Source organism: Paralichthys olivaceus, chromosome 11, assembly GCF_024713975.1.
Source record: "Paralichthys olivaceus isolate ysfri-2021 chromosome 11, ASM2471397v2, whole genome shotgun sequence".
NCBI lineage: Eukaryota > Metazoa > Chordata > Actinopteri > Pleuronectiformes > Paralichthyidae > Paralichthys > Paralichthys olivaceus.
Window position 1 is genome coordinate 24,963,334 of NC_091103.1, and position 13,408 is coordinate 24,976,741.

Genomic DNA, 13,408 nt, shown 5'->3' on the forward strand with positions numbered 1-13,408 from the left:
TTATGTCCTCCTCCTCAAACACACACCACTCCGTGGTGCTGAAGCAGTGTTGGAGAGCAGAGTCTGACTGCTCGGTCCAGCGCTGGACTGTCCGTGTCACAGGTCGGCCTCTTTTCAGTCTCTGCCGGTAAACGGGGAGCAGGAGTAGAGATACGTAGTCCGACTTGCCAAAGGGGGGGCGGGGGAGGGCTTTGTATCCATTGCGGAAAGGAGAGTTAACATGGTCCAGTGTATTTCCACTGCGCGTGGGGCAGCTGACGTGCTGATAATATTTCGGCAGGACTTTCTTCATGTTGGCGCTGTTAAAATCCCCGGCCACAATAAATGCAGCCTCCGGCCTTGAAGTCTCTGTCCTGTCGATAACTCCGTACAGCTCCTCCAGCACTGTGTTGTCGTCAGCGTGCGGCGGCACATACACTGCTGTTGGAACCACAGATGTAAACTCCCTCGGCAGGTAAAAAGGCCGGCATCTGATCATGATGTGCTCTAAGCTGGGAGAACAGTCCGAAGAAATTATCTCCACAACTGAGCACCAGTAGTTGTTAATCATAAAGCAGACACCCCCTCCCTTACTCTTCCCTGAGTTTATTGTCCAGTCCTGGCGATGAATGGAGAATCCGTGCAGGACAATGGCGGCGTCCTGGATCGAGGGGTCAAGCCAAGTCTCCGTGAAAACCATAACGTTACAGTTCTTAATGTCCCGTTGAATTGCCATCCTGCTTCAGAGTTCATCCAGCTTATTATCCAGGGATTGGACATTTGCCAGAAGTAAACTCGGTAGAGGAGGCCGGTTTTCGCGTTTCCTCAGCCTGACTAGGACCCCGGCCCGGGATCCTCACCGTCTTTGTCTCCTGCGCCCCCCAGGTAAAGCGCCAACAGGTAACCACGGATACTCGCCATTGTTGTTGAGAGCTGGTCGTGGTGGTTTTTTGCTGTTTGCCAGCGACCTGATGAGTAAAAGTTGTTCGATATACTGAAAGATAGGGCTCGCTTGGGCAGTTTGCATGTTAACAAAAAAAGTTAAAATAAACAGAAAAAGTACAACAAAATACTAGAAATGAGAAGTTGGTGAGGAGCTCAAGACACGGCAGCCATCCTGGGCGCCATGGCAGTAAAATGATGGACTATATGGGCCGAGCAGAACAGAAGAAAAGGTCAGACTACGCAGTCAATGCTCAGAAAATAATTACACATGGGAAGCAGTTACAACTGGACACAGGTGAAACACATCAGTCAAGACAACGGTAAATGGGGTGCCTTCGGCTGATAGGTAGAGCAGTCGTCCTCCAGACAGGATGTAGGCGGCTCGAATCGTAGCCCATGCCAAATGGCCCCTCATAGATGTTGAATGCAATGATTGGAAGTCGCTTTGGATAAAAGCATCAGCTAAATGACATGTTATGTAGTGTAATATAAAGTTGACAAAGACAGGAAGCAAGACAACCAAGAGACAGAAGTAACTTCAATGTAAAACAGAAAATAACATAATCATTAAAGGGGCAGATCATAACATAAAGGTAGATGAGAAGATAAAGAAACCTTTGCGGTTGATTAACAAGTTTGACTGTCTTTCCTTACCAGACATAGGAAGCAAAAGACTTTCTCACATCAAACACAAGAGTTTCGTTTTGTCTCTCTGCGAGAATGCACACACACACACACGCTGTTCATATGCCAACATAGCTGTTCAATGTCAGTGGATCCATCCATCTGCTAATCATATCATATTAACTTTTACTACAGCTGGAATAGAATACACATGCAAACCCAGAGGCTTAATAATCACCTTGACATATTCCTTTCCACCTTCATATTCTTTTGTCAGCTCAAAATGTAATCTGGATGTAATCAATTCAGCTTTACATGTGTTGACATTTGTTGATATTTTACATTTATAAAGAGCAAGACTGAGAGCAGCATGGAAAACACCTACTAGCAAGAAATACTCCATATAAGAGATCTGATCAACTGTAATTACAAATACATTTGTGTTGAGAGGTGCTGAGAGGAAATACATCATTATAGACTGATAATGCAATTTGATCTGTTACTTTCTTAATTATGAGAAAAGAAATGTGCACAATAGTGTAGTATTTTGTGCATGTCTATTGTTTTCGAAAGAAACAAGAAACCCAGGGCAATATAAAAGACAGTAAAAATGTTTCAAAAATAGAAACACTCAAGTAAATTGAAGATTAAAGAAGCTAAAATTAAAATATAATTAAATTCCCTGAATAATAATTGCAGCTACAATAGAGTGCCATAGGGGAAAAAACATGAGAATTGACACAGCTTTTTATTTTCAGTCTATGGTGCAAAATCAAGTTATAAACTATAAAACTCATTATACATGGTTTATCTGCAATGAATATTTTATAGTCAATGTTTTTCAATAAATGAAACTGAATTTACCTTATGATTGTGGCTTATATTTAAGTTTTAATTTACTTAAATGGTGTTATAATTTTTTTAATTACATATCAGCTATTTTAGAGGACTGTTAAGCAATTGACACAATCTTCAGTTCACAAGTTTTCTTAAGAAAAGCTTTGCAATTAAGCTTGATATGAACTATTGGCTTCATAAAAGGGGAATTGTGCTTTTATTTTTAAGACAAATTGGCAAACAGGAAGTGATTCTGTTGAACGTTGCTGTCATGATGTCATCTCTGAGGTTTCTACGTCCCTTGTTAAAAGTTTTTTCAGTAGTTTTTCCTTACTCTTGTTGAGGGTTAAGGGCAGAGGATGTCACACCTTGTTAAAGCCCTATGAGACAAATGTGATTTGTGAATATGGGCTATACAAATAAAATGTGATTGATTGATTGATTGGTGATGGATCAAAACAAATTATCAAAGCGATCTGGCGGTGATTCTGACCCGCAGTTTTGCCCAGGTACAGAACTCTACGATAATTTGGACTTTGTGTGTGTGTTTGTGTGTGTGCGTTTGTGACTCATAGGTGTAAAACAAAGGAGTGTACGACCAGAGAAGCACAAGATATTACCATTTTCAACCTAGGGGAGACAGAAACAGTTAACTTTTTTTTTCATTGAAACATTTTGGCTGTTGAGCAATAATAGCATCCGACCACTTGTTACTGACTTGAACAATTAACCTCTCTCACTAGTACGCTTTGTTTCTTATTGTCTTGAGCTGAGATTGATGATTCATTCATGACTTTGGAAACAGTTGAAAACACAATTCACCCTCAACATCTGCTCAGTCGCTTGTTTAAGACTTCAAGTGGGTAGGTGGACCTTTAATTAAATATATGTTTATAGTAAGAGATGAAAAAGATTCTGTTTGAGGTCAAATAAATTGCTACATTAGCAATACAATTCTCTAGTCTGAATGCATTACACCCCATGGCTCAAGGAAAGATGGTAATATCGATCAATCAATCAATCAAATTTTATTTGTATAGCCCATAATCACAATTTGTCTCATCTGGCTTTAACAAGGTATGAAATCCTCTGTTCTTAACCCTCAACAAGGAAAAACTAAACCCTAGATTGCACGAGTGATATAGTGCACTTTATTTGTATGGCATATTGTTGTTTGTATGTTGTTGCTGGTATGGTACGTTCCAAAAACAGGGGCGGTAAAGAAGTGCATGCGCTGGTCCTGGCCATACAAATCAAATCAAATCAAATCAAATTGTATTTGTATAGCCCGAATTCACAAAACACATTTTGCCTCAGAGGGCTTTACAATCTGTACAGGTAGTGACACCCTCTGTCCTTAGACCCTCGGTTCGAGAGAGGAAAAACTTGCCCACAAAAAAACCCTTTTAACAGGGAAAAGAAGGTGGAAGAAACCTCAGGGAGAGCCACAGAGGAGGGATCCCTCTCCCAGGACGGACAGACGTGCAATGGATGTCACGTGTACAGAACAACGCAACAGAAACATATTGTACAATTACAATGAAAAACAATGATTACAGTAGCAGTGGAGGTAATATGTAACAATGCTACAATAATAAACAAGTTAATATTAATGTCATGGAATTATGACTAATAGTAATAACAAGATTAGATGTCAGGCAGGGCCATGGCAGTAGTGGCAACCACGATCCAATACAGGGAGCAGCCATCCATGAGAACCTGCTGGACGAGAGAGCACAGAAACTCCAGGGAAGAAGTTTAGTTAGTAACAGTACAATACAGTACTGGTTTTAAACCAAAATATGCCTCAAGTTAAAACATGAATAAAAGTTCTACATTAAGTAAACAGGAGTTCACGTTTCAGACCGCAAAACAAAGGAATTTAGAAAAGGAAAAACCTCTCTTCAACATTCTGTCTTATATCTGACATCATCCTGGCGCTCTTCCATCCTCTGGAGTACTGGCATTTCATACATACACACGCACACACACACAAATAAAATGGGTGTGTGAGTGGTTGTGTCTGATTGCTGCCACAGTTGCAACTCAGCCCTGGATGAAATGATGCTTGTTAAGTCCCTTTTTCTTATAAAACAGAGACAAACAGGACAACCAAAATAATTGATGGAGTCAAACTAAGGGAAGGTTTTACAAAAGTGGGGGAGGTGAGGACAAGGTGGTTGGTGTCAAAGACATTTATATAGCAAAATGTCTGATCTACTGTCTATTCCTAAAATAAAACAACCAAAAGTGTGTTTCTACAACTGACTCTGTGTGTGCAAAGGTGTATAGGGTACCCCGACTTACCTATTGACCAAACAAATCTCCCACCCCAAACCTTACAAATAGTTGCAATAGCAAACAGCAAAACAGCAAATCTAGCAGCAGATCTGAGACCAAGTCAAAAAGATCATAAACTCTGAGGGCTTGCTCCCTTTATTCTGGAGCCTTGGGTTTTGATAGGCTGAACCAATGCGGCAGCCATCAGCAGCAGCAGCAACAGCAGCACCTGAAAGAGAGACAGAGGAGGTAGAGACAGCTAGGGGAGGGAGAGAGAGACAGGCAGAAGGGAAGAAAACACACTGGCCCTTTGACTCTGTCTGACAGTGCTGCAGGTAACAATGCTGTTAAATGCTTTTCATTTATTTACTTTCATCTTTCTAGCAGCACAATTCTGCTGAATCACAATTTTTGTTTGGGTAGTTTGTTTTATGTTGTGCATTTTTATTTCGATTAACTATAAAGGGCAGATTATATCATATATATTTATACTGTATATTCTATAGGAAGAAATTTGGCTTGCAGCATCAGCTGCGATTTAGAAGTGGGTCTGAAAAATAATGGTTATACGCCATGTACTTACATATACCCTGCGCTACACCACTGGCTGCAACCTCAGGGCAGAAAGGTAAACAGGAACCATGTAGGGTATACAACAATTCCAATTATATTCATGTTTTAACAACGTATGTCTCCCTTTATGCATGCATATCTTGGTTTTGAAAAACAAAGGATTTTCTAAGAAAAGTTTTGATTGCGTTATATTCAAAATACAGGGATTTATGACAATGACCATAAGATTGCAACATATATTTTCATTTTCTTTCAAGTATACTTTAAAATAACCCCAAAAACATATCAGCAAAAAGAATAACGTTTGTTATTGTTTAACTTGATATGCCCTAACTGTTACAGTGCATGTCACACATCCATAGTGTCTTCGGTTTGATTTGAGCCATGGACCTTTGCCTCATGCATCAAAATTCTTAAACATTGATATATCAGATTCAAAATGTCATGTGCTTTTTTTCTCTGCAGGAGAACTCAGAACGTGGCACATGAGCCTCTGAGGAGACAGGGCTCGTCCACCACCAGCCGTCCCCCTCAGCCCCTCTCTGCTCAGGCCATCAAACACATCTGGGTCCGTACAGCTCTCTTTGAGAAAGTTCTGGACGACATAGTGCAGTACATTGTGGACAACTCCAGGTGATTTGTTTTATTCTTTGCTCCGAGGCATTGCATAGCAGTGACACAGCACACTACTCCAGACTTTGTTGTACCTGAATGATGAACAGACCCTGGAATAACCTATTTATGTGTTGTATGTGTATGTGTATATTGTATTTTTCCTGTCGTGCTTGACATCTTGTTCAGACAAGTGCAGTGTAGTTAATCTGATCTGATTGTATAACATTGGTTATAAACTGGTCCAGTTGGCTCATTCACATGCAAAAGGCAGAGTTCTGTGCCAGCTACATCATCACAAGTAATGTGATTTTTAATGAATAGAGGATGAAAGGCAACTACATTATATTATAGTGGTGGCAAATATATATATTGTGAAACTAGGAGAACTACAAAGAAACCTTAGGATAAAGTAATTATCCTAGGTAATATGGTAAATGTTATGTTAAATGTTATATGTTACTATGTTATATGTCATATGTTATTATATATATATTTTTTTTTTATTTTATTTTATCTTGTATTTCCCGTCTACTGCGTAGATGTTGCCTGCCAGGTCACAAGAATTTCACTGCTCTGATGACGCTAAGTTATTTGGTGCATGTGACAATAAACTTTGATTTGATTTGATTTGAAGTCAGAAAAATATTTCTGCAAAGATATGTCAAGTTTTCTGCAAACCTGCATGGACCTAAAAAGCATATTATGGCTAATCATAGGCTGCAGTGTGCAGATCAGTCAAGCAAGTAGTTTGTTGGACTTTCAGAGAAGAAACTTAATTGCAAATGGTTTTTTGTACAAGAATAAAAGAAATAGCCACAAAAATGTCTTAGAGGTGGATTCACCGTCCTGTTGCAAGAAGCAGATTTCAGCCTCAAGGTGAATAAATCTGGTCAAAACATCTCTCTTTTAGTAGTATTCAGACCCTTATAGTACTTTATAGAAGCCAAAGTACAGCTTCAGGTTTTCTTGGCAAGTTTGCACATCTGGATTTTGGCTGTTAAAATTTTCATCAATACCCAAATCTCATATTGTAGGAAATTACAAACTATTAAAAAAACAGTATAAAGCCAAATAAAGCTCAGAAAAACGAATGAAAACAAAAAATAATTGTACAGTTCCTCCTGCACAAGTTAGATTGAATGGTAAAAGAATGTGAGCTGCATTCAGCCTTCCCCTACTGCCTGAAACATTTGTTATTATTATTAATATTATTACTGTTATTTTTATGAGTTATGAGTAAAACCCATAGTCAGCTGGATAACCAATTAATCTGGTTTTCGCCCCAGCATGCGATGCAGCCATATATTTTAAGTTGGGGTTACTGATTTAATGCTGAACAACAATCTTCAGAGCTGCATTACATCATTTGCAGTGAATAAACCATTTTTTTTCTCTTTGGAGATGAATACATTTTTTGTAGTAAAGTTAGTGTGTGTGCATAGCTCTGATTATACTTATCTTTAACCAAACACAATATAAAAAACAGTTTTCAGTTTAAATTTTGTGATGATCAGGGGGATCAATAACGCATGACATTTAATCATGTTTTTCTTTCATCCTCTTTTTCTCTGTGTGCTTATCATTACAGTAAATACTACGAGAGAGAAGCTTTAATGCATGACTCAGTCTTCGGGCCCATCTTGGCAGCCCTGCTAGGTAAGTATATTAGCATGTGCTTGAACAGCAAAACTTTACAGAATTCCCAGAGATCAGTATCAAAATGAACAAAGCTACAGTATTAATATTAAAAGTATTAATATGAAAGAATTACAGACCAATTGTAGAAATTCAACAAATTCAACTTCTTGCAGAACTATTGGTTGGAGGATACAATTCAGAGCCAGCCCTACTCAGAGTATAGCAGCAGTAGCTGAAAGCCAACAGCAGGAAGAAGACTGTGTTGCTGCACATTGGTGCAGTAGATTCAATTCAATTCAATTCAATTCAGTTTTATTTGTATAGCGCCAAATCATAATATACATTATCTCAAGGAACTTAACATAGAAGGTCAGGACCTTAAAATCAAAATATAAAGAAACCCAACAGTTCCCACAATGAGCAAGCACTTTGGCGACTGTGGAGGAAAAACTCCCTCATTAAAAGGGAGAAACCTCTGGCAGAACCAAGCTCAATGTGGGCGATCATCTGCCTCGACCGGTTGGGGTGAGCAAAGAAAACGGGGGAAGGAGATGAGAGATGGGTGGAAAAGAGGGGAGAGAAGAGAGAGGGATAGTGGGGAGGGGGAAGTAGTGGAGATGTGGGGCGAGAAAGACCGGGGACACTTGAGCGCCATCAGGTATCAGATCTGACTAGTTAAAAATGGAACAACAGTGTAAAGACTATTAATTACTGTGGATGACAGACACATTTGATATCATAATGAATTACTGCGATATTGTAATTAGTAATAGTAAAAGTTGTTGTCCTGAGGTTCCGGGGTTCCCCCAGCAGTCTAGACCTATAGCAGCATAACTAAGTGATGGTTCAGGACTCACCTGATCAATAACTATAGGCTTCATCAAAAAGGAACGTTTTAAGTTTAACTTTAAATGCTGAGATGGTGTCTGCCTCCTGAACCCAGAGTGGGAGTTGGTTCCACAGAAGAGGGGCCTGGTAGCTGAATGCTCTACCTCCTGTTCTAATCTTACAGACTCTTGGAACCACAAGAGAGCCTGTGTTTTGTGAACGAAGTGATCTATTTGGATAATATGGTGTTATCAGGTCTTTGATGTATGAAGGGGCTTGATTGTTAAGGGCTTTAAACGCGAGGAGCAGGATTTTGAAATCTATTCTGAATTTTACAGGGAGCCAATGTAGAGAAGCTAAGACAGGAGTGATATGATCTCTCCTTCTAGTTCCTGTCAGCACTCGTGCTGCGGCATTTTGGACCAACTGGAGACTTTTTACTGATTTCCTGGGGCATCCTGATAATAAGGAATTACAGTAATCTAATCTAGAGGTAACGAATGCGTGGACTACTTTTTCAGCATCCTTCTTAAACAGGATGTTTCTAATTTTGTTAATATTGCGCAGGTGGAAGAAAGCTGTCCTAGAGACTTGTTTTATGTGTTTGTTAAATGACATGTCCTGGTCAAACATAACTCCAAGGTTCCTCACAGTTGAGCTGGAGGCCAAGCTGACACCATCCAATGTAACTATCTGTTCAGATAAGTGATTCTCTAAGATGTTTAGGGCCGATTACAACAACCTCAGTTTTGTCTGAATTTAGAAGTAAGAAGTTTTAGGTCATCCAGGCCTTGATGTTCTTGAGACATTCCTGAAGTTGAACTAAGTGATTAGATTCATCATGCTTCAGAGAAATGTACAGCTGGGTGTCAACTGTATAACAATGGTAGTGTATGTGGTGCTTTCTCATGATGTTGCCTAAGGGGAGCATGTATAAGGTGAAGAGTATCGGTCCAAGGACAGAACCTTGTGGAACTCCATGACTAACTGTGCATGGAGGGGTCATTGTCGACGTTAACAAATTGAAATCTATCTGATAAATATGATTTAAACCAGTCTAGTGCAGTTCCTCTGATCCCCATATGTTGTTCTAGTCTCTGTACCAGAATCATATGATCTATGGTGTCAAATGCACTAAGATCCAACAGGACGATTACAGAGACAAGTCCATCATCTGAGGCCATGAAAAGGTCATTAGTGACTTTCAATAGTGCTGTTTCTGTGCTGTGATGGATTTTAAATCCTGACTGAAATTTGTCCAGCAAACCGTTACTATCTAAGTAATCACACAGCTGGTTAGCAACTGCTTTTTCTAAGATTTTTGAAATGAAGGGCAGGTTAGATATGGGTCTATAATTAGCCAAAACCTCTGGATCAAGTGTAGGCTTTTTCAGCAGAGGTTTAATAACAGCTTCCTTAAAAGCTTGAGGTACATAGCCTGTTAACAAAGACATGTTAATCTGATTGAATATGGAACTGTCAATCAGGGGGAAAATGTCCTTAAAATGTCCAGTTGGGACCGAGTCTCATTGACAAGTTGTTGGTTTACATGATGAAACTAATGAGGTCAGTTCAGGAAGGTCAATAGAAGAAAATTGGTTCAAACATAAATCTGGTTCTATGGTTTCAGGACCAGAAAATGTTTCTATGTATGTGCTATTCATTGGGAGGAGGTGGTGGATTTTATCCCTGATGGTTATAATTTTATAGATGTCAGTCAGTATGTGACACAGGAACCTTAACTTCTATATAACTTTTTCATTTCAGCATTTTGATACGTGATAAGTAATATCAATTTGCATGCTTCCAAATTTAAGTACATTTGAACCAATATGACAGCATTAGTTTTTTTCGATAACCCATACTTTACTATCTCTGTAGGTGTAAGATTTTTCATTGTCACTACAGCCGTGGTTAGAGTGCACAATGTAGGATTTTCACTTAAATAGTATGGCATTTGTGAACTACTTGTTTCACACAAAGCTTTCAGACAACACAAATGTTGGATGCAGCCACTAACTGGGTGTTAACTAGTAAAAGCTAATGTCAACCATGTCATCACCAACTTTATCCAAAGAGCTCATGAATCAATTGGTATAATGTTTTATTGTCCATGAGGGATTCTTCAGCTATAGCTGCTGAAATGAAAACATACTATTGTGCTAACCTTAGCCTGACGCCGCAGTGTTTTCCTGGTCAGCTTTGCATTTGGCGTCACAAAAGTGTCGTCAAGCTCTGCCTGCATAGACCTTTGAAAAAGTATAACCACACTTGTGACTGATTTTGGCTTGCTGTCGCTCTGCCTCATTGTGATAGCTCCCTGGTGGCTGGCTGCAGTATAAAAAAGTCATAAACCTGCCTCCTCTATAGAGATACTTTATTGATCCCTCAAGGGGAAATTCTTTTTACACTCATTTTTTTTACATGCATTTTTTAACCCTGAAACACAATCCCACACACACAAAGGGCTCATAGACATGCAAATGTGGAGAGATGGTGGAGTGATGGGCAGCCCCGGAGGAGCGCCCTGCGAGCAATTGGATGTCAGTGTCAGTGGATGTGACATTGACCAAAAGTTAAAGTGCATGTCAAATAAATTTTTCTCAAAGATGGTTTCTGTACTTTTAAGTAATTCTTGTCACACTGATGGTTGTTCAAGAGCTTTCTCGATAAGTTTGGTTTTAGTTATTAGTTATTTGATGTTATAGAAAGGGGATGAAACGTCATGATTGATAACTGAGACTGACTCGCGTTGAACATGTGTTTCGGCGTGACTTCGACAATGCGGCTCCACTCCACGATTGCCACTGCACAGACTGGCCCCTAATGATGTCATCAGCACAAGAAGCATAATTATCTTTATATATTCATACTCAGTCTGTGCTGTAGTCTTGTCATTCTACTAATCTCCATTGATCTGGTGGTTGGAATCACATTCGTCACTCTCTTACTCTCTTTGCTCTGTTACTCTTTCATCAAATTTGGCACCGTTTGATTCAACGTGAAACAGTGCTCAGTAGTACTAATGTCATTTGTTGGTACCCTTGAAAGTACAGAGTTTGGTGTTTTGCTGTAAGTCATGCCTTTGTATTCAAGCAGAGTTGCTAGGATTATAATAACTACATTGATATGTTAAGGTGTAATAATAATGTGTATGTAAAAAAATAACAATATGGGACAAGACATATTGTAAAAACATGGTTAGAGTTATTGTATCTTGTACAGCTGGGACTCACCATGTTAAAGGCAGTACTTGAGCATAAAAACAGAGAATTGTGGCTGCTTGGAAATATGACATAACAGTGGTGCAGCATCAGATCATAGCTTCCTGTTTCTGACATATTTGTTTGCATGAACAAACTGTCATTTTCTCAATGTGTGTAGCCAAAGTCTGATATGTCTTATTTATATGGAGTTAAGTTAGGTTAAGTTTAGTAAAAATGTACCTCAGTTCTAACTTAGTAACTTTCAAAAGGGGTTTAAATAGAGGGATCACATATGTGTTTAACAGTGTATCATGTATGTCTGCATGTATTTTCAGTGGGGCCCTGTGCTCTGGAGTACACCAAGCTGAAGACATCGGATCATTTATGGACCGACCCCTCAGCTAATGAGCTAGTCCAGCGCCACCGCATACATGGGGCCCACCGGAGTCAGGACACCACGGCTGGCCGCCGACCTGCCCTTGGGGTGAGTTTAGAGGCTGATTTAGATAAGCTCAGTCCTCAGGAAGTGTTGGTGTTTGGTGGTGGGTGATCGCTGAGGATATGTGGGACAGGAGTTGGAAAAGCAATTATTTTTGTACTGTTAAGTTTGGCATTAAAAACCGTCTTTGCTATTCTAGATCCGCAAGAGACAGTCCAGTGGCAGCATGTCAGAGGACAGGTTTGCTGCATCAGCGAGAGAGTATGTGGAGTCCCTTCACCAAAACTCCAGAACACATCTTCTCTACGGCAAAAACAACGTCCTGGTGCAACCGGTATTATGGCACATTCCCCCTCTTACCCTGTAATAATAATAATAATAGAAAATACAATAATCCCCCAGAAGTAAAAATTCTCACTATACAGTCCCAGTCTTTATAAATGAGCTTTGACAGATGATGTACTCAGAGCAAACAGAGGATCTGGTTTGATACAGAACACCCTGAACCATCAAAAAAATCCATCTCAATCCAACTCACATCAAGGGTCAATGAGGACAAGTTTACCTTTAGTGGTATCTGGTTGTGTTGATAGTTTTAGTTCAATTCATCCAGGGTTTGAGCTATGATAGTCTTGATGAGTACAAGACTAGTAACATATATTTTCTGTCAATTGTATTACAGCTTAAAACTCTCTAAAACCATTAATATACTTTTTTTTAGTTGTATGCTCTCTCCTTCTCTCTTACTTCTTCCTCATGTTCTTCCCACGGTAGAAGAAGGAGATGGAGGTGTTGCAGGGCTACTTGTCGCTCCACCAGGCTGGGGATAACCTCACTCTGAAATGGACCCCCAACCAGCTCATCAATGGAACATTGGGAGACTGTGACCTGGAGAAAAGGTATATATACTGTGTATATATATATATATCAGATAACCTTGTGATCATCTATACACTAAAGCTTCATTTTCCACCTTGTCTTACTAATCCAAAACATGTTTTACGTATCTTTAAGTATCTACTGGGACTATGCACTGACTGTTCCTCTGCGCCAGATTGTCTGCATCCACTGCCATCAACGCTGTGAGTATACCACTGCTGCTGCTCCCAAACAACCCTCCCTCACAGTCCTGTTATGCTGCATCAGTGACTTGTGTCATTTTCAATCTTTTGTTGTCGTGACCGCTTCTCAACTCTCCATTTTTACATTTGATTATATGTCAGCCGTGCAATTTCTCTCTACCTATCTCATTCTTGTGTAATATTTTTCAGCGGATTGTGGTGGTACACTAGTTCTGGTAAGTCAGGATGGGATCCAGAGGCCGCCCCTTCACTTCCCCCCTGGTGGTCACCTCCTGGCTTTCCTCTCTTGCCTAGAAACAGGCCTCTTACCACGTGGTCAACTGGAACCCCCTCTCTGGTCCCAGAAAGGCAAGGTGTGTCAG

At 39.8% G+C, this 13,408-nt stretch overlaps 1 protein-coding gene across 4 annotated transcripts in view; it reads left to right on the plus strand.

The window, feature by feature from the left end:
- The window catches only part of sgsm2 (small G protein signaling modulator 2), a 72,975-nt gene that overhangs the window by 34,331 nt on the left and 25,236 nt on the right, over positions 1 to 13,408 (plus strand). For all 4 annotated transcript variants that reach the window (XM_069533766.1, XM_069533764.1, XM_069533765.1 and 1 more), the window contains 7 exons: positions 5,704 to 5,871; positions 7,442 to 7,509; positions 11,861 to 12,009; positions 12,164 to 12,298; positions 12,739 to 12,863; positions 12,979 to 13,046; positions 13,236 to 13,399. In XM_069533766.1, coding sequence (XP_069389867.1) covers positions 5,704 to 5,871; positions 7,442 to 7,509; positions 11,861 to 12,009; positions 12,164 to 12,298; positions 12,739 to 12,863; positions 12,979 to 13,046; positions 13,236 to 13,399 — 877 coding nt within the window. The remainder of the gene's footprint in view (positions 1 to 5,703; positions 5,872 to 7,441; positions 7,510 to 11,860; positions 12,010 to 12,163; positions 12,299 to 12,738; positions 12,864 to 12,978; positions 13,047 to 13,235; positions 13,400 to 13,408) is intronic.